Source organism: Chaetodon trifascialis, chromosome 4 (assembly GCF_039877785.1).
Source record: "Chaetodon trifascialis isolate fChaTrf1 chromosome 4, fChaTrf1.hap1, whole genome shotgun sequence".
NCBI classification, from domain to species: domain Eukaryota; kingdom Metazoa; phylum Chordata; class Actinopteri; order Chaetodontiformes; family Chaetodontidae; genus Chaetodon; species Chaetodon trifascialis.
In genome coordinates this window covers 1,603,959-1,625,500 of record NC_092059.1, presented here as the reverse complement: position 1 = coordinate 1,625,500, position 21,542 = coordinate 1,603,959, and the positions used below count along the sequence as shown (strand labels likewise).

Below are 21,542 nucleotides of genomic sequence, written 5' to 3'. Positions count from 1 at the left end.
TGACTGTACAGGCCAGTGATCGGTGAATAATGGACAGCTGAGGGACGGACTCCCACTGAGCAGAGACTAATTAACCAGTCTGTGTGTGTGTGTGTGTGTGTGTGTGTGTGTGTGTGTGTGTGTGTGTGTGTGTGTGTGTGTGTGTGTGTGTGTGTGGATTCTAATTGATCAGATTTTGACAGAAATATTGGTGGAAAAATCTTTACTTTTATAGATTTATAGAAAAAGAAATCCTGAAGGACAAACTTCAAAGAGACGAAAAATCATTTGTGATTTAACTTCAATTTTTAATTTCATTTTCACATGTTTGAGTCTTACTTTTCTTCCAGTTTTGAGATATTGTGTTACATTTGTTGCTTACAGTTGCTGTTGGTCGCACGTTTATATTAAAGTTTATATTAAAACTCAGAATTATTTGCTCGCAGTGGTTTGTGCTTTATAGTTTTTGAGTAATAATTCCATTTTAAAACGTTCAGTTAGAGTAAACAGCTTCATGTCTGACGCTCAGAGGTTAAATCTGATCTTTTCACGGTTCCATCAAACACGTTCTATTAAACTCGACTCCACAGGAAGCTGCCATCCCATTGGTCGCTCACTGGAAATTCGTTATAGCTGCTCAAAGCTGTCAAAGCCCACTCGTTTCCCTACAGGTGAGGCGACGTCAGCTATTGATTGGCCTGTTGGAGCACAGGTGATGTGTCCACCTGAGAGCAGCCGAGAGCCAATTAAAACCAGATGTTTGTATCTGAGCCCTGATGATCAAGCCGGGGGTTCAGGTCTGTGACAGATCACCGGTGCTGAGTTAGCGCTCGGTGACCTGCAGGGGTCTAACGGGGTCTCCCAGGGGTTCCAGCCTGGATGCAGTTGTCATGGTGATGGCCGGAAAGGTCACTAAGGCCCTGTGACAGGGATGGATGAGGGAGAGGAAGAGAGGACGAGCAGCGGAGGAACGAGAGGCGAAGGAGGGGGTAAAGGTGAAGGAGAGATAAAAGGCGAGAGCAGGAGCAGAGGAGGACCGAAGGAGGAGAGGCCTCCTGCCAGCTCTGTGATGGGGTCATGGCACGAGGGGAGGGGGGCGGATGGATGAAAAAAGGAATGGAGACGTAAAGAGGACAAAGGCGAAGGGCGGAGGAGAGTCAACTGACTGAAACTAAAATTTAAAGAAGGACGCTGAAAACACACCTGACGTCAGAACACAGGTGAGCTGATGAAGGATGGTGAGAAGCCTGAAGGCTCAACAACCAGAGAGACAGGAGTCACAGTTAAAGGGTCAGTTCACCAAATCCACGACATCGTTTCTGCAAAGAAGAGCTGCTGCTGATTTTTTAAATCCACTGAAACGAGGAGGCGCACGAGCAGGAGTGAAGACGTGACAGTACTGAATATGAGAATATCTGAAGTAGTCCAGATGTTTATGTGGAAGTTATTTTAAAGTCTCTGCTTGTTTCTGCATTTACAGGATTACTGAATCAGTCTGACGTGAACTGGATCTCACAGCCATGACTTCTAATATAAGACAAAAAGAGAGCACATGGGTGAACTGACCCTTTAAACTGAACAAAAGACCAAGTTCAGACCTCTGAACCTCCAGGAAGCATCTGAGACGACGCTCACTTTAACCCACAGAGCGAGGCAGTGAAGGCATCGTCGATCACACCTGTTTTCATGAGTATGCTCAGGTTTTAAGCTTTTATTAAAATCTGAAAAGTCTCTTTGCTTCTTAATGATCTGATCTGAATGAATCCATCAGAATGCAACAAATCACCAGCGGTGAAAATGTCCTGATGACTCATTAAAAGTCTGAATTATTAACAAGCTGCAGAAAAAAACAGCCAGAGAAGCTGAATGATTACAAGAAGATTGAATAATTAATGGACTCGACCTCTGGAACAGCTGTGACGCCTCGTTCAGAGCGAGCTACGACAAGCTGCTGTTAACACATTACACTGAAATCAAAGAATCAAAGAACAGGAAGTTAAAGGCTGATGAAGACCGTGAAGAAGAACCTGAAGCCTCCTTTCAAACCAGCTGAGACTCAAAGCTGACACGTCTCAGTCCGAAGACAAGAAATCCACTCAACTGTAAAGTCTGCGCCTGCCTCCTCCTCCTCCTCCCAGCTGTGAGTGAACACCTTCCACTCGCTCCTCCTCAGCACCTCCTCCAGCACCTCCTCCTCCTCCTCCAGCCTCCTCTGCCACGATACGCGAGACATATTTCCACCAAAAATCCACAAAACCAGGAATGTCCATAAACCACGCCGGCGGGGAGGCTGCTCTCACACCTCCGTCCACCTGCTCACGACCTCATCCTCCGCTCCGCTCTGCTCCACCTGCTGCTGCACTTGGCTGCTCGCCAAAAAAAACAAAAAAAAAACTGCCTTATGGCACCTAATTGGTGATGTCATCACCCAGCCCGCATTGCAGCTTCGGCATCTAAAGCTCCTCCAGATGTGTTCGAGTCCGGCTCCTCACACCCTCCAAAAGCATTCGAACGGGCTTCGTGCACGTACCGCCCCCTCCCCTCTGCGAGCCTGCCGGCCAATCACAAACAGAGGAATCCCCTCCAATCCCCGCCCATCCCGAAACCCTCCGACTGCGCCTCCTTCACCCCTCCTGCTCGTCTGGGAGAGTCATCCGTCAGCCCCCGGTGACCGCTGGAGTGTGAAATTAAAATCGGAGAGGAAGTGTGTGTGCGTGCTCGCCTGCATACGCGTGTGTGTGTATGATTGAGAGATAGTTTGCGCGTGTGTGTCCCAGCAGAACAGAAGGTCAATACGAGGCCGGTGGGAGCCATAATGTCCCCCCCCCAGGCACTGGAAACCTGAGCTAATAGAGATGTCACCACCGCCGCACATGTAAATATGACTGCGCACGCAGAAATACACAAAAACTGTCCCACATGGTCCCATCGTGAGGTAACACACACACACACACACACACACACACACGCACACACACGCACACACACGGCGTTTGTGAAGGAATGTGTGTGCTGAGCCACCTGACCACAGTCTTTGTGCCTTCGTATGACATCACGCGGCACTGACGGCGGCGGCCATGATGAACGAAGGAGCGCGTCACGCCGTGAGTTGTTCCACGGTGAGCAGAGCGTGACGGGGTGGGTGTCCACAGTCATGATGTCTTCATCCACAGCCCAGGACAGAGTTTAGAGCAGCTGCTCTTCATATTCATTGATCTGCTTTGAACTGGATGAATTATCCATTAATTGGACGTTAACCAATTGAACGCTTTCTCCAGTTTCCCTAAAATAAACGCTCCACGTGATATCTTCCAGCAGCCTGCAGATGAATCAGCAGTCACATGTTTGATTTCTATGAAATAATTCAGAAAATGTGCTAAAACCAGGCTGAGCTGTGTGAATCTGGACTGTTGTCTCCTCCTGTGATTCGTCCTGTGATCGAATCAAAAACGTCCACAGCGCAGGTGCTTCTCAGAAATCCCACAATGCAACGCTCTGCCCTGACAGATGTGGAAATTAGTCACGCAACTCTACAGCGATGACGCAAAGCGATGCTGATTCATTTGTTTGTCAAATTTTCTGTAAACTACAGTTTCGTACATGAGATCAGGAGCTCTTTCTGCGTTTTGAAAATGAAAGAATGAATGAGTGAATCTATTTGGCATCTATCTGAATGAGTTTTCCTTTTTTAATACGAGCAGTTTAACATCAGGAAGTCAATTCTTCTCTATCCTAGTAAATCCACAAATGAAAGTCTGCTTTGTCGCGCAGCTGTTAAACATTAAAGATCCACACATTTAAATAAAGTCTTTCTTTGAACACTAAAGCCTGATTTGGTGCACTGACACAGTTCTACTTTGTCCTGATTTGCTCTGGAAATGACTTTCCATCGTACAGCCTGAGCTTTAAAGCCCTCTCTGGCCTCCTGGAGCTGCTCTGTGCAGCTCAGTGAATGAACTTGTTGAACTCACGTCTTGCAGCAGCTTCTCCAGGCTCTCCTGGAGCTCGTAGAAGTAGCGGGAGGTGATGAGGCCCTCTCGGCTTTTCTCCAGGCAGTCTCTGGACAGCTCTATCAGCTGATGGTGGATGAAGCTCAGGACCCCGTCGGCCAGCGGGCAGACCTTATCCGGGGCGGAGGAGGAGAGCAGCTCGGCCAGGCGCTCCTCCATCTGAGCCGTCGCCTGCGGGGAGGGAGGAGGGAGGAGGGGGGAGGTGACAGAGGGGGGAGACGAGGATGAGTCATAGAAGAGGGACACGCAGCAGAGACGTGGACAGACAAAAAACTGCAGGTGCACCGTATGAACTCATGTCAGAGAAAATCTGTTCACAAACTAACACTTCCTGCAGCCTCTTCACAATAAAAGCCCTCCAGCTTTGTTAAGCAGCTAATCAGGTTTAACTAAATCTACACAGTTGAGACCTGCAGCTCTTCAGGTGTCGCATCCACACGCCTGAACAGCTGATTACAACCTGTAACGTTCCCTGCTCTCGCTGCCTGTTTGCACTCATCCTGCACAGGAAGTGTGTGTGTGCAGCACAAACCTTGGGGAACCTCTCTTTGTACACGTGGTTCATCATCACGATCTCGTGGTCGAAGGAGATGGGCGAGCGGCCGGGACTGAAAGCAGACACACAAACACAGATGAAGCCGTGATGATGCCTTCATGTGTTAATTCAACCAAAACTGAAGCAAACGAGTCTTCATGTCCGTCTGTCTGCAGAGGAGCACTCACTCATGGTGCCTTCATCATGCATCATTCATCAAAGTCACAAAGAGCTGTGCTTTTATTTTGTAGAAACATTAAACATGAACAGACTGTGAGCTGTAGCTTCAGCTCCTCTCATGTTCCTCCAACACTTCAGCAGAGTGTTCAACCTCTCAGCTGCCTGAGATCTATGTGGGTCTCATGTTTGACATGCTGGTGGGACAAATATGATGCTTCTCATGTCTGAGACACAGCTTTACTCTGACAGATGAATGCTGAGCAATCAGCTGCTCTGAAGGTATTCCAGGTGCCTTTCTGCTCAGCACGTGTTGTTAAACGAGTGTTTTTTGGAGATTTATCTTTCAGAGAAACAGATTCAGGCCGACCGGCCGAGCGAGACAAGCACTGAGGTCCAGCTGAAGGACGGCTGTGGACTTTGCTCTCTCAGAGGACGGAGTGCCGCAGGGACACAGCTGAGCAGACCGGACGTGACACGCGGGATTGGTCGGGTCAGCGCAGCGCAGAGGGAGTACGAGCGGGGCGGCGGTCTCACACACACTAACGGGACCTCGGGGTCTTCATCATATGTGTGTCCTCAGCAGTGAACTGAGGACCGTGACAGCCTATGGACTCACATGGCTGCACACTGAGAGCGGCACAAGGGTAACGCTGCTGGAGACCAGCGTGTGTGTGTGTGTGTGTGTGTGTGTGTGTGTGTGTGTGTGTGTGTGTGTGTGTGTGTGTGTGTGTGTGTGTGTGTGTGTGTGTGCTGCTGTCAGTAATGAAGCGGCTGTCCGTCAGCTCTCGGGGGGTTTCATGAGCTGACGGTGATGTCTCCTTCAGTCCACACCGGCTCCAGCAGAATATCAATCCATCTGTCTTTCACTCACTGGACTCAATTTTCTCTCCATTTCCCTCCTCCGGGGACTCGTCTCTTTTTATATTCTATCACCCCCCCCCCCCCCCCCCACACACACACACACACACACACACACACACACACACACACACCCCACGCCTCTACAGTCAGACAAAACAGCGACAGCAGCAATATCCTTGACCTTTCTGTGTCTCACTTTCAGGAGAATAAGGGGATGACAACAGGTGACAGGTGTGTGTGTGTGTGTGTGTGTGTGTGTGTGTGTGTACACGTCATGGCAGAGAAATTTCATTCCAGGCAATTTTCAGCCTTGTTAGCCTGATGCATTATTCATTGCATCCACACATGACTGTAAACATTTCCCTCTAAATATTGCAACTGCAATTTCAGTGTTTTGGGACTCATGAAAATAATCTGATTACATGATAAAAAATCATTTGGTCCTGGAATTGATCCACAGTGAGACACACATCTGAACAGTAAACCTGAAGTCAGAGCGATGAAGAAAAAAATCATTACAGTATAAAATAACATTAATCAAGATTAAACAAAAACATAATAAGAAAAAATAAAATAAATAGAACAGAGCAGCTAAAAAACAGACAGGTTTATAAAAGGTGGGGGTCCAGATGTCTTTGTACAGAATGAGTCATTGGTACACACACACACACACACACACACACACACACACACACACACACACACACACACACACACACACACACACACGTGACCTGTGTGATGAGGTAATGCTTTAAGTCATCCATCGGCAGCTCAAAGTCCAATTACCAGCGTAATAGGAATGAGAGCAGCCTGGACGTGACAGACGAGCTGAACGTCATGGAGGCTGTTTATCACTATCAGACACACGGTGACAGGTGACCACACACACACACATAAGTACGCACACACACACACACACACAAGAAATACAGCACATAACGTTCTTCCATTTCTCTTTTGTCTTACGCTGCTTTGTTACGAGTTGTATGATTTTCTGTTGGGCTTTTAATGTGAAAACAGGCAGGAAGTGTTGAGCTGTCACTGACAGTGCCCGCCCCAGCGTTGATTGAGGTGACCCTTTAAACGAAACGAGCCTCCGCGCTGCGCCCACACACACGCTCAGGCCTGGCTGATGTGTGTCAGTCACTCTCACACCTTCAACTTTGAAACTCTCCTTTCATGTTCGTGTTTCTGGAAAAAGAGAAATCAATCAGAGCGCGGCGGGCTCTGCCGGCGGGCTCGGTAATTAAAGGTTAGCCTTGACAGAGACGGATTCGGCGCCGCAGGCTGTTATGTACATTCTTTAATTTCACAGAATATCTCTTTCTCCTCTTTCTCGTGTTATTCTTCCGTGTGCTCGTGGCTGTGAGCAGCCTGAGCCTTTATTAAAATAAAGCTCCCGTTCAGAGCGAGCTGCACCGAGGTCGCAGTGAAATCCCCGGGATGAATAACACGGGAAGGCAGACAAAGGCTAATTACAACACGGCTATATTTCTGCTGTAATGGGAAATAAAAATCGCCTCGCAGCGATCCCTGCAAAAAAACGCCTCATTCACATCATTATTTTGAGGAACGACCTTGGAGACGAGGCTTCGCAGGAAGTGCTTTTGTTTTCACGTGGAAGTTGAGAAGTTAGAGAGAGAGAGAGAGCCGATATTTCTGAAGTGGAATGAAACAAAAATGTGTGTCCAGCGTTGGATAATTAAAACGTTGGGCGTCGTCCTCCTCTGCAGCTAAGTGGTGATGTCACACCTGACAAAAGGCACTCAAAATGCAAACGAGCTCATTGGCAGAGAGGGTAATTGAAGTAAATCAGACGAGACAGCCAATCAGATGGTGACGGCGAGGCGGGGAGGACAAAGAGGTGAGGAGGGGGGAGAGTCCGAGAAAAATAACAGTGATGCTTCACAACTGAGGAGGGCGACTCGGGAAATGAGAGGCCTAATTGAGCGTGACGGAGAGGGGATGAGGTGTGTGTGTGTGTGTGCGTGTGTGTGCGTGTGTGTGTGTGTGTGTGTGTGTGTGTGTGTGTGTGTGTGTGTGCGTGCGTGCGTGCGTGTGTGTGTGTGCGTGTGTGTGCGTGCGTGTGTGTGCGTGTGTGTGCGTGTGTGTGATGAAATTCATGACTCCACTGAAAACATGTTGGTAAAAAGCTCCTGAAAGCATCACGTGTTCAGATTATTTCAGACAAGAATTTATTCCTGTTGTTTCTTTGTGTTTGTTAGAAATCTCCGTTTTCTGATCCGTTCATGTGACGTCAGCACCTGTTCACCTGTTCACCTGTTCACCTGTTCACATGTTCACCTGTTCACCTGTTCACCTGTTCACATGTTCACCTGTTCACATGTTCACCTGTTCACCTGCAGTCTTAACAAGAATATGACAAATAAAACTGGGCCTTGAGTCGGTTCGGCTTTACTGCTGATGCTGCGGTAGTTTGATGGCGAGAATACGTTTGCTTCCTGTGACGCCACAGTCTGATAGAGCAGAACGTGGTTTTCCAGACAGGAAGTCGACGGGCGGCAGCGACTGAGGCTTGTTCGCAGCGCAGAGGAGAGGACGGACAGACAGACGGGGGGTGATGAGACGTGACAGATACACTGCAGAACTAAACTGGACAAGAAGAGGAGACGCTGAAGGAGGAGAATGAAGACGAGAGAGGAAGAGAGAAAGTGTTAAATGACAAAAAGGCTGACTGTCATCAATCACAGCGGACTCGTAAAATTAGCATAAAACTGCGCTCTGCACCTCATTTTCATTTGTTCTCTCTCTCATGCAGACACGCTCGTCCCTCGCCCTCTGTCTGTCCCACTCAGCGCGTCTTGTTTAAGCCTGTCCTCAGACCAGCCTGTCCTCAGACCAGCCTGTCCTCAGACCAGCCTGGCTCTCAGCTCTCTGTTGTTATTTATCTGCCTGCAGACGGTCTGCAGACTTCACTGAGAGCTTTTTAATGACACTCTGCTGGTGGATGATACCATGTCAGGCTCTCTGCTGAGGCTCACCGGCCTGCACGTCAGGGCGTGACAGGCGGCTGCAGCCCAAACACTTTTCAAAGGCGTCTCCACATAGAACAACCTGCTCGCCGTCGTCTTCCCCTCTGTGATCGCAGCACTTTGGTTCATTTCTGATAAAAGCTGAACATTTTCTAACGTCTCATCCTCCTCGTTTGTACTCTACGAGCCTGCATCCTTTACCTTTCCAGGGTTTCTAGTTCCTAGAAAGAAAGAGAGGTTGTATACGGGCACACACACACACACACACACGCACAGCCGGACATCAATCATCACACACAGTGGGACTCTAATCAGATACACACCATGCAACTGTGTCTGCTTTGGTCTCAGAGGATGAAAGAATTCAATATCTCTCAGTGAAGGAACAGAGATGAAGACGGGGAGGAAGCTGCTGAGACAAGAGATGAAGGCCAGATAGAAAGTGAGGAAGAAAAAAGATTGAAATAAAGGAAATTATGAGGAGGGACGACAGAGAGGCAGCGACAAGCTGAGAGTCAGAAAATGAGAGTGAAGAGACTGAAATCTGAAAGAGGCTCTCGACAGGAAGAAACAGAAAAGACGAGTGAGCTGGAGACGGACAGAGTGGACGAGACACAGACGGACAGAGTGGACGAGACGCAGACGGACAGAGTGGACGAGACGCAGACGGACAGACTGAACGAGACACAGATGGACAGGTGGGTCCACGGGTGGACAGGTGAACAGGTGAGTGTCACTGAGATAAGCAGTGAGGAGGCTCTGCTCGCTCCCACCTGTCATGGACGTGTCAGAGGGCTGTCTGACCTTTGTGAAGGCTGACACACACAACACACACACAACACACACACACACACACACACACACACACACACACACACACACACACACACACACACACTATGAAGGTATGCGGATGTTTGTGCGTCCTCCGCTGATCACGTCTTATTGTCTGTCTTCTGGACATTTCTGTCATTAAGACTAAATAAACTAACGACTAAAACAAAACAACACAACATAAACAACGTGCTGCTCTGAAGGAGAGGACAACAATCAGCACAGAGGTGCCCTCAGCGGCCACTTTATTAGGTACACCTCTCTGTCAGTGTGAAGCAAAAGAGACCATTCAAATCTCTGAGGGCAGAACATGTGGGACATCTGTTGGACTGGACTGAGACTCTTTGGGTGTGTCTCATAAGGGACTGATGGACATTGACTACAGAGAAGGAAAAGACTCAAAGCAACCAGAGATGAAGGTGCTGATAAGTTTCTGTCAGACATTTTTTCTCTCGTCCAACCACTGACAGCGTTTTCCTCTCAGAGGTGACAGTCAGTGACCCAGCGCTCATCAGGGTGGGGGCTCAGTGTGGTGTTTGTAAAGAGGACCTTCAGACAGAGCTCCTACCTGAGGCTGCGGGAGCGCGGTCTCATGGCGGGGGAGCGCCGTCCCTCCTCGTCCGTGATGCTCTCGGAGCTGAAGTGCTTGGTGAGGAAGTGCAGCTCGTCCGGGGTGGGCTGGAAGGGCAGCTGGTGCAGCTTCTCCTGAGATGAACAGGAGGACTGTGAGAGGAGGAGCACAGAGGGAGCAGATTACAACCAGCACTGGAGCTACTGCGGGCTGAGGCTGGGGGGGCGTCCGGGCCCGGCGAGGCCAGGTGAGGTGAGGTGGCTACAGGAGAGGGGGGGGCTGCAGGGTTCAGCTGTAGGTGTTTAGTATGGAGCCCAAGAACACAATTATGAGGCCTGGAGCTCAAATTACTCCAAACGCCACAGGTGACACAGGTGTGAGCTGTGAGGCGGAGCTGTGGTCCTGAGCTCTCTGACGTGAGGGACGCTGATGCCGTCAGATGACAGATGTTTAAATGTTCATGAATCTCTGACTCTGACGCACCATCTCTACAGCGGGTCTACTCTTCACTACGCCGCATCAGTCATTACACTGACTCTGAGACGGTTTCTACACATTACAAGGGAAACATTGACTGTCTCACCATATTTATTCCACATGTTTAGATGTCTTTAAGTGACCACATCAGTAACCACGGAGCACTGACGCCCACTTTCATCTAACAAGTTGTTTACGTTCCACAATGGGAGGAATCAAAGCAGCCCTGGCCCTCTGTAACTACGGCGAGCTAGCAGGCGTGCTAACAGTCTGGATGTGCGAGCTGAGCAGCTGACTCGGCTCGGTGCCTTTGAAGCACGCTGAGCTTCGTTCTGCAGGCGCAGGTACAGAAGAGCCGCATGCCGGGGCATCGAGAGGGGAGATGAAGGAGCAGCAGAAGGTAAAGCAGAGGGATTAGACCAGAGGGACTCAGATATGTCCCCATGAAGGAAGGACAGAAAGAGAGGACAAAGAGACCAGGGAGCAGAAGTACACTTGAGGGCATTAGAGGGGAGGGGGTGAGGAGGGACTGTGTCACAGCAGAGGGAGGCTGAGCTGGCAGAGGGATAGATAATCACACAATACATACACTTACGCTGAGAGACGGAGTACAGGAAAGATATTTACCGAGACGGTGGAGCTGGGAGTGTTGGTGCCATAGCCAGAGGAAGGCAACGAGGCCAGAGACCAGCGTCTGCCATCCGTCCTGGAGGGGGGACAGAAGACAAGAGGTGAGGACATCGAGAGCAAACATCCACCTTTTCATGTTCACACACGTCCTGAAGAGGCCATATCGAGGAGATGCAGCACCATCACACACAGAGAGGAAGTGACTGAGCTGAGGGAGAGAAGGTGCAAACGGGAGGATAACATGGACTCAAAGAGCAGGCAAAGCCGTGAGGAGGGTCCACCGAGACCCTGCAGACATGACGTAAAAAAGATGGAGTCAACACCCGAGAGCCCCCCCGACCTGACCTGACCTGACCTGAGCTGACCTGTGTGCTCCCCGCAGACCGGTGGAGTTTACATCGCTCTGGATTCGCTTTGTTCAAATGGAAATCAGCTGATATTCTCAACAAACCCCATAAAAAACCCAAACCAACAACACGATCGCTGACTTCCTGTCTGGCTCTCAGCTCAAAGCCCATTGGTTCAGACTGAAGGTGTGAATCCTTAAAAACACCTCACAAATCTGTCGTTTCATTTCTAAAAGAGGCCGCTGCTGACTGCAGTTTAATCAGCCGAACAGGAGGAAACGGAGCTTTTATGGGACTATTTTCAGCAGCGGATGAATCCACATGTGGTGCTGCAGTGTGTGTGTGTGTGTGTGTGCGTGTGTGTGTGTGTGTGTGTGTGTGTTCATGGTGATGAAGGAACCACAGTGAGGCCCACTGATGTGTTTTAATGGAGGTCAATGGCTCAGGCTGTCATACACACACACTGAACTGTTAGCAGTTAGCAGTTAGCATTCACTGCTGGTTTTCAGTCCTTTTATGAGACTCGCTGACAATAAGAAAAACTTTATCCTTCAAGGATCAAATATGAGTGAACTCCGGGTTTCTGACATTTTCTGACCCCCCCTCCCTCTCCGGGTCGTCGCTCCAGCGGTCAGACAGATTTTATTTTTGGCTCGGCGGGCGTCGCAGCAGCTGATGACGTTGTTCCTGCACAGAGTGCCGGGCAGGAGGAGGACCCTGCAGGGTCCTCACTCATGTCATTCAGTGTGTGTGTGCTCAGCCATGCAGGGAGGGGGGGGGGCAGGAAGGTGGCGGCAGGAAGAGGGAGGAAAGAGGTCTGAGGTCAAAGGTGAGAGGTTACCTGTCAGCCCTGTGCCCGTGACTGTAAGGGAGACAAGACAGTGGTTTTCTTTTTACAGCTGTCACCGACACAGTGTCAGACACACACACACACACACACACACACACACACACACACCACACACACACACACACACACACATTTTCCAAGCCTTCACGCCTCATGTTTTTAATTCAGTGGAGCTCAGCTTGCAAACACACGACCGAACACGACAAACGACTGTAAAATTGTGAAATAATCTAGTAAATCTTTACACTCTTCATCATCAAATGTTAGCTCGTCCTGCAGTAACACAGAGCTCCTTTAAAAACCATCATGAAAACAGCTTTTCAGGACTTTTGCGGCTCTGAAGAATAACTTTGTGTTGCAGGTTAATCTTATTTCAATGCAGCAGCTTTCAGACATTTTCCAGGAAAGTCAAACGTACGCGCTATCACGAGGATCAAATCAAACCAAAGGCGACGCTTCTGATTAATAAATAAATCAAGAGCAGTCAGGTGAGCGAGCTGTCATACCAGCCTCCACCACAGGGCGTCACTGCTGCCCTGATATCAGCGGCGCAGCGCTGAGGTCAGCCGTTGGACACAGAGGGATTTCCAGTTCAAATCAGCGTTAATGCTCTTTTTGGCTGCTGCGCGGCGCCATGATAGCCCGGGGGTTCGGTACGACAGCAAAGGTGTGTTACCATGGAAACATCATCACCATCTTCATGAAGATTTAAGGCTCGCTGAGGATTTCTTTATATTTTTCAAACTTTCATGTGAGCTTATATTAAAGTCTTTTATCTCGGATTGAAGATCACACAAATGCCTGAACATGCATCTGTCACAGCGACACACACACACACACACACACACACACACACACACACACACACACACACACACACACACACACACACACACACACACACACACACACACACACACACGCTCTTGCCCAGACAGATAAGAGCTTTATTAATCCTGGTTTGAGTGACAGCCTCAGAGTGATCATCTGCCTCCTCATCAGCTCGCACACCATCATCATCATCAGCGGCGGCGGCAGCTCTTGAGGCGTCGAGGCCACTGAGCCGTTGAGAGCTGAAGCACGGCTCATCCATTCTGTCTTCACTTCCTGTCTGATTAAAGTCTTTTATTTTGAGTCTCTTTCCCAGAACGACTCTTAACGCTGCTGTTAAACGCTGAAGTAACTCTCTGCTCGTGATGAAGGCTGATGAGGCCGCCGGGCTGTGTGCTGTGCATCATTTAACACTGTTCAACACTGCTTCCAGTGTGATGTCTGAGGCTGAACTCATGACCAAATGATGCTTTAATGCCAGAAGATAAACAGGCTCTATCAGGACTTCAGGAGCGCCGACATCACCTGAGAAAATGCTGCAAAGCTGCTGATTCTGCCCCAGAACGTTTGTGGAAAAACTATTTTTCCACCTTCTTTTTTTCATCCCGCCCCACCTACAAGGTGCACTGACTGTTTTCCAGGTGTGACCTCAAACACACCTGCACATCTGAGTGTGAGCCTCACCTGCGTGCAGGAACAAAGGAGAAGTGTGCAGCTGTGTTGGGGGAGAAGTTGCGAGGGCTGTCCAGAGGGCTGGTGCCTGTCAGACAGAGAAGAGGGAGGAAGAGGAGAACAGGTGAGCACGATGAAACACACGACCTCTGCAGGTATGTGCTGACCTCAGACAGTCACAGTCTAACACTGCACACCAGTACTCCCAGTACTCAACACTGGTGATGATGTTTGACTGAGAGCTTCAACTCTTCATGGACATGAAGTCTTCTGGCTGAATTATCAACACAAAGGATTACGATCTGGTTCTGACCTGTGGACATAAAAACTGAAGGAGGCAATTCAACTACAACTCCCAGGATGCATTTCAGCAAGAACCATCCGATCATCGACCTGGAGCTGAAGTTTGAGGAGACGTTCAGCAGTTTAAATTAGCTCATTCTCAGATTTTGGGTCAATAAATCTGAGATGACACGAGCACAAACTAACGATTTTCATCATTGATTCATCTGCCAATAACTTACAGGATCATCCATCCATCCATCCATCCATCCATCCATCCATCCATCCATCCATCCATCCATCCATCCATCCATCCCCAGAGCCCAAAGCGACGTCTTCAAACAGCTTCTTTTGTCCAACAATTCAAAACCCAAAGAGTCTTCATTTACATCAGAAATGATGAAGAAAAGCATCAAATCTTTACATTTATTTACAAATGTTTGACTGAAACGATTAATCAGTTATCAGAAGAGAAACGTGGCCATGACAGATTTCTGTTTCCATGTCGAGGAGATAATCTGAAGAAAACCTTCTTCTCCAACTCCAAACTCACTGAAACACTTAAACTGTCACATCAGTCAGATCTGAGGCGCTTAAATCACCCTTTGATCAGAGGCCTTGTGAAGACTGATCACACATGGGGGGCGACGTTGATTCTGCAGCGTCTGTGTTACTACTGAGCCCCCCCCAAACAAAAACAGGCGAGCGTGAACTTCACGTGATGCTGGATAATAAAGAGAAAGTCCACAAACAACCGGTTTGAACACAGACAGCAAACATCCAGCAGTGAACACCAAACATCTGCAGAGCGAACTGAACGACCTGAAGGGGAGGCGACAGCCAGGAAACACAGGAACCTCCTCTGATGAGCACGCACACACGCACGCACGCACGCACGCACGCACGCACACACACACACACACACACACACACACACACACACACGCGCGCGCGCGCACGCACACACACACACACGGGTGCAGGGGCAGGCCGCCGGCCTCAGAAACGGGAGGAGAGATTAAGTCGTGGGACATTTCCGCATCAATTATTCATTTTCCTCAGCGGCTCGTCTGGACGCTGCAGAAAGTCAAATATTAATAAGAACGTTTGCTTCCCGTCAGACGGGATCTGAGTCTGTGGCCGGAGAGCAGAACATGTGTGTGTTTCAGTCAGACAGAAGCTTGTTAGCGTCGTGTGAAACGCCTCCTGAAGATGTCGCGTGCTGCTGAGGTCACGTCAAAGATAAAAAGGTCTCAGAGGGGCTGTTAGCCGGCTCGGTCACACCCCGCCTCAGCCGTGTGTGCACGCATGAGTGTGGACCGTCAGTCAATGCAGGGCTTATTCACACACCGGAGGACGCATCTGTGTGTGTGTGACGGTCAAAGCGTCTCTGCACATGTCTGTGCTCTCGTGTGTGTGACATGAGCTCAGTGTTAGCAGAGCTGGAGGATCTGCGTCCAAACCCCCCCTCAGAAAAGCTCGTCTGGTTTTGCACTGAGGCTTGATTTTAGTGCTGAAATGATCAGAAACCTTTCTAATCCATAAACTGCCATTTACTGATCAGAAATCCAGCATCGGCTGGACCACAGCAGAAGAACACGCCGTCCTCACTGAACATCTGGATCAATGGATCAAAGGTGCGATCGCAGCCCCTGGTCTGAGGTCAGCTGGGTGCTTTGTGCACCTCTACATCTCATCGACGGCCCTCAGGGACGCGGCAGTCTTCTACTTCCTGTTGACGTGTTGTTTCAAGCTGACACTGCTGGAAACTCTGCCACAGTCACATCTGTCAACGCTTCTGTCAGACACTGATGAGCTTCCTGCTCTGAGCTGACGGCCTGTTCGTTACCGCGCTCAGGTGTGTTTCTGTCCCACTGACCTACAGGCAGCCACAGGTCGCGGCCGCCATACCTGCAGCCAAACGCCAGCAGAGGTCACTCGTACCACCGCTTCTACCACGAACCACCGTCATGTGACGTCCACAGCGACTGTCAGCGTGTTGACTTTGTTCTGATCGCTGACAGAAAAATATCAAATCGCTCCTCGTCAGGAAACGCTCGGCGGATTGTTTGTCGCACCTGAACGATGAAGCCGAGTGAAATGTAAATGACAGCTGAGAGCAGCAGGTAGGCGGCCTCGTCACCGCCGGCTCTCGAGCTGCTTCGCCGTCACATTTTAAGGTTTTGTACCGCAAACTGCGGTGACGGTGACCTACTTTAGCAAAGACCAAGAAACACACCCGCGTTTGAGATGCATGCAAATGTAATATCTGCTCTGCGCCTCCTCAGTCCCACCGCCTCGCCGCCTCCTCGGGGAGGCTGCGGCTGGGATAACAAAACACAGCTATAATTGGGGAGGGGGCGGGAAGAGAAGATGTGTGCTTCCTCAGGAGTGTGTGACAAGAAAGTGAATAAGAGAAAAGATCCCCGCTGTCTTTCTTTCTGTCCCTCATTACAATTACAAAGACGAGCGCGAAGCTGTTTGAATCCATCAAGTCAGAGCAGAGCTGCCACTCATCAGCTGGCCTTCATCAGAGAGGAGCTGAGAGGAGCAGGGAGGAGCAGAGAGGAGCAGGGAGGAGCAGCAAGGGAGGAGCAGCAAGGTGCAGGGAGGAGCAGGGAGGAGCAGAGAGGAGCAGGGAGAAGCAGGGAGGTGCAGCGAGGGAGGAGCAGGGAGGAGCAGGGAGGAGCAGAGAGGAGCAGGGAGAAGCAGGGAGGTGCAGCAAGGGAGGAGCAGCAAGGGTGGAGCAGGGAGGAGCAGCGAGGAGCAGCGAGGGAGGAGCAGCGAGCGAGGAGCAGGGAGGAGCAGCGAGGGAGGAGCAGGGAGGAGCAGCGAGGGAGGAGCAGGGAGGAGCAGCAAGGTGCAGGGAGGAGCAGGGAGGAGCAGAGAGGAGCAGGGAGAAGCAGGGAGGTGCAGCGAGGGAGGAGCAGGGAGGAGCAGGGAGGAGCAGAGAGGAGCAGGGAGAAGCAGGGAGGTGCAGCGAGGGAGGAGCAGGGAGGAGCAGGGAGGAGCAGAGAGGAGCAGGGAGAAGCAGGGAGGTGCAGCAAGGGAGGAGCAGGGAGGAGCAGCGAGGAGCAGCGAGCGAGGAGCAGGGAGGAGCAGCGAGCGAGGAGCAGAGAGGAGCTGAGAGGGAGGAGCAGGGAGGTGCAGCGAGGGAGGAGCAGGGAGGAGCAGAGAGGAGCAGGGAGGTGCAGGGAGGTGCAGGGAGGAGCAGAGAGGAGCAGAGAGGAGCAGAGAGGAGCAGAGAGGGAGGAACAAGGAGGAGCAGGGAGGAGCAGGGAGGGAGGAGCAGGGAGGAGCAGGGAGGAGCAGGAAGGAGTGTGGAGGATGAGGGGGGACGAGGGAAGGCGGGCAGGGGAAAAGAGAAGATTTACATGCTGAAAAGGAGAAGAAGGAAAAAATGAAAGTAGGTGTTCAGGAGAAAAAAAGATGAGAGGAAACGAGGGATTTATGCCTTTATGACTTTCAACATTTAATAAAAGCCGTTTTTGGAGAGGACTGGTCCTCATCGGCCCCTCGGGACATCAGACTTTGAGGAATCCACATTTGATGAGCAGTTAACAGCCGGATGATTGAAACCATGATGGAATTCATGATTAGGGCCAGAGCGAGAGACGGAGAGAAGAAGAAGAAAAAAGGCAATCAGCCACGTCTGGAGACGACTCCGGGAACGAAGGGAAAGGTCGAGGCGTGTTGATCAGTTAAGTACCAGCCGACAGCGACACATCGCAGCCTTGACTTGACGGGATTAAGATTTCCGTCGCGCTAACGTCAAACTTAGTCTGAAGCTTTTCCTCCGACGTTCATCCGACGATCGAGCCTGTCTCTGTGAGCAGCCGGAGAGCCGACGAGGGGCACAAACGCTCATCGCAGTATTTATTTCCTCTGCAGGGTCTCGAGGTCCACTGTGAGACTGGTGGCGGTGTTACCATGGCAACACAGCTGCCACATCAGTCTGGTGGCAGGAGGGAGGGAAAGAGGAAGAGAAGGAGGGAGAGGAGGGCAGAGGACAGAGGACAAAGGACACTGCACCACACTGTGACCCGAACTGGCAACCACAACAGTACCTGACCACCTGACCACCTGGCCTCCTGACCACCTGACCACCTGGCCTCCTGACCACCTGACCACCTGGCCTCCTGACCACCTGACCACCTGGCCTCCTGACCACCTGGCCTCACTCACCTCCTCTCCACCCCCGAGGCTGCAGCTCAACGCTCACTACAGTCAGTAACACAGGTGTAAGTTAACAGAGAACAACAAGCCAAACTAAGACCCTTTAGGCTTCTCAGTGTGCTTTTATTTTGAAGAGGTCAGAACTCGCTGGATGAAGAGCCCTCACACAAAACCACTTATCAAGAGTGTGTGTGTGTGTGTGTGTGTGTGTGTGTGTGTGTGTGTGTGTGTGTGTGTGTGTGTGTGTGTGTGTGTGTGTGTGTGTGTTTGTGTGTGTGTGTGTGCGCGCTCTGACTGACAGGTTGGTGAGCTCCATTATTTCCTGAGCAGGAAATGAAACGTGCAACTGTCTGTCAGCTGAGCACATACACACGTTAATGAGGATGTCTCTCTGTCTCTGTCTGTCTGTGTGTCCTCTCTGTCTCTCTCTCCTCAGCATCAGGTCTAATTCTTGATATTTTACCACCTCTCCATGTCTCATATCCATCCTGTCATCTCTCTCTGTCCCTCTCCCTCTCTGCCTGTCTCTCTCTGTCTGTCTGTCTGTCTGTCTTTCTCTCTGTCCCTGTCCCTCTCTCTGTCTCTCTCCTCAGCATCAGATATAATTCTTCTCCATGTCTCATATCCATCCTGCCGCCTCTGTCTCCGTCCTCTCGCTCACTGTCACCAACCCGTCCCTCTGATCTATATTTCGAGTGAGTCGCTCTCTCTCCATCGATCAATACCACTATTATTCATCTCTCCGCTCCCTCTCTCTCTTTACATGTGAGGGGTGGAGGGCTGGGTGGGTGTCTGCTGGTTGGTTTGGGGGTTTGTGTGCTTGTCTTACACGCTGTCAACGCCAAAAATCCTGTCAGCGCACATTTCACCTGTCACCATGTGCCCCCCCCCCCCCATGTTGAATACATGTAGAAACTCTGGTGGAGCTCGAGGTGACGCCTTCAGATGACGTCTTTCTAAGACAAACAGCGTACAGAGACACTCAGTGTGCAGAGGAAGATGAGACATCGTCACGTTTCACAGGCTGCAGCTGAGCCACATTTCACACCTTTTACTCCATTAAATGACCAGAGCTGTTTTGGTGATCCTGCCAAATGTTTTTCTGGTGATCGAGCGGAGATGAAGTTATTTGTTATGACTCACGACCAACTGATAAACACCAATCAGAGCCCCACCAGCACTGCTGTTTGGATTCTGATGCAGATATCGATGGGACAGATCACCAAACATTTGTATTATTTTCACACAATCACATTCAATAAACAAGTATTTTTGATAAGGATCTATTAAATTTAGTCAATCAGGATTACTGACCTGATTTTTACACAGTGAGACATTTTACAGCTGAAAAGGAAACTTGTCTGTCAGCAGGCTGCGCCGATATATTGATCAGGCTCCAACAGCACAGAGTCTGTCCTGAGCCGATCGATTGATACGATCTATTTATATCCACATGGCCCCGTCAATCAATTTAGATCATATGTTCATACTTTTATGATGTTGTTGTCAACAGGTCTCCAGGCACGCTGCAGGGTCAGAGGTCATTCTCTGGAGCAGCATCATCACACACGGTCAACACACATGCACAGCTCATCCAATCAGATGAGGCGTTTTTAAAACTGTGGACAACCTGCAGTTTCCAGGCAGCAGCCGTCAAACGTCTGTCTGCTGTCAAACGTCTCGCTGTGCGGACGCGGCGTGCAGTCGGAGCTGTTAATTGTGTGTGAGAGTAAACAACACAACTCCATGTAACACACCTGACCTGCTGTGACGACACACACCTTCCAGCCCCGCTGCAAGAGCAGGTAACACAACGACACCTTCCACCAATAACGATTCCTGTTTGCCTGTCAGTTATTAGACCCATCATTGCTAAGCTAAGCTAAGCTAAGCTAAGCTAAGCTAGACTGTGGACTCATAGTCCCAGGAGGACAGTAAAAACTGGCTCTTCATTCGTTTCCTGACTGCTGATCAGGACGCTGCAGGTATCTGGTGATATTTAGGCAGTACAGGTGTGTGTATGTGTGTGTGTGTGTGTGTGTGTGTGTGTGTGTGTGTTACCTGTGTGTCCATGCAGAGGTGAGTGCGGTCTTGGCAGGGTGGGGGAGGTGCTGGATGTCACAATCAAGCTCTTCCTGTTGCTCGTCCGACAGCTGAGGACAAAAACAAACCCGGTGAGTTAAACGAACTGGTCGTCGACTGCGTCACGTCCGACAGACGCTCGAGCAGCTCTGCCGTGAACCACACACAGATTTACAGTCACTGACTTCTCTGAGTGTCCCCGAGTCTTTAGGTATTTGTCCACCCTCAAACAGCCGCAGTCACTCGTCCGTCACACGTCCAGAAAACACACACACACCTCACACACGCTCATGAATGTCATTTGTACAAATGGCCAAAGGGTCCCTGCAGCTCTGCGTCAATAACAGCAGGTGTCCACTCAGACACACATCTGATCACAGCGTGTGTGTGTGTGTGTGCGTGCACGCACACCGTCTGTCCTTCACACCAGAGGACGCCGATGACACACAAACACGCCAGACAAAATCACAGCTGCAGTCATGGAAGCAACGACACAGAACTCAGAAGATTTGACTGAACGCCGTCATCGATCTACTCGTCGCTCCGACTCCTTATCGATTCCCTGATTGATCCCTGATCTGTTTTCTGTGTGGAAAACAACTGGGTGTCACTCAGGTGTGCAAGAGCTCCACTGATGAGGTTCACCACTTTATGAACACATGAGTGGATGAAGGAGATGAACACATGGACTCTTCTTTGGAGTCTGGGTTGTTGCGCAGAGATTATATTTACTGTGATGTGGAGAAACTGGTGAATACGCTGTGAACTACGTGCCTGGAGACAATAATAACACAGAGGAGCTGCCATCAGACCCATCAGAGCACTGGGTACGGCAGCCCGGACTGGACAATTACTGTAATTTACCTCTGATCCTCAAGTGGAGACAGCAGCTTTAAACAAAGCGACATGTTAATAACACGGCGTTCACAGATAAGAGTCAGCTCTGCTGCAGGATGCAGATGTTTACAGATGACACCATGGCAACAACATCGTTTTAGGCTCTGTGTGTGTGTGTGTGTGTGTGTGTGTGTGTGTGTGTGTGTGTTTATCCTTCAGAGATCTGTGTGCAGCTCAGAGCAAACTTCACTCTTTCATTTCCCAAAGGTTCTTCATGCACTCACACTTGTTTTTATGTTTCGTTGGTTTTGAGAGAAACAATTTCATCTCAGCTCAAATAACAGAAGTTATATGTTTGGACTAGAAATGTGTTTCTGTCAGTAAAAATAAAA

General features: G+C 50.0%; 1 protein-coding gene across 10 annotated transcripts in view; it reads right to left on the bottom strand.

Moving 5' to 3' along the window:
• Positions 1 to 21,542, bottom strand: part of mast2 (microtubule associated serine/threonine kinase 2) — a 123,380-nt gene that overhangs the window by 11,099 nt on the left and 90,739 nt on the right. For 6 of the 10 annotated variants that reach the window (XM_070960137.1, XM_070960139.1, XM_070960138.1 and 3 more), the window contains 7 exons: positions 20,293 to 20,384; positions 13,786 to 13,861; positions 12,262 to 12,282; positions 11,071 to 11,149; positions 9,964 to 10,118; positions 4,522 to 4,597; positions 3,951 to 4,160 (listed from right to left, as the gene is read on the bottom strand). In XM_070960137.1, the coding sequence (XP_070816238.1) occupies positions 3,951 to 4,160; positions 4,522 to 4,597; positions 9,964 to 10,118; positions 11,071 to 11,149; positions 12,262 to 12,282; positions 13,786 to 13,861; positions 20,293 to 20,384 (709 nt within the window). The remainder of the gene's footprint in view (positions 1 to 3,950; positions 4,161 to 4,521; positions 4,598 to 9,963; positions 10,119 to 11,070; positions 11,150 to 12,261; positions 12,283 to 13,785; positions 13,862 to 20,292; positions 20,385 to 21,542) is intronic. The other 4 variants (XM_070960142.1, XM_070960147.1, XM_070960141.1 and 1 more) reach the window with 3 other exon arrangements.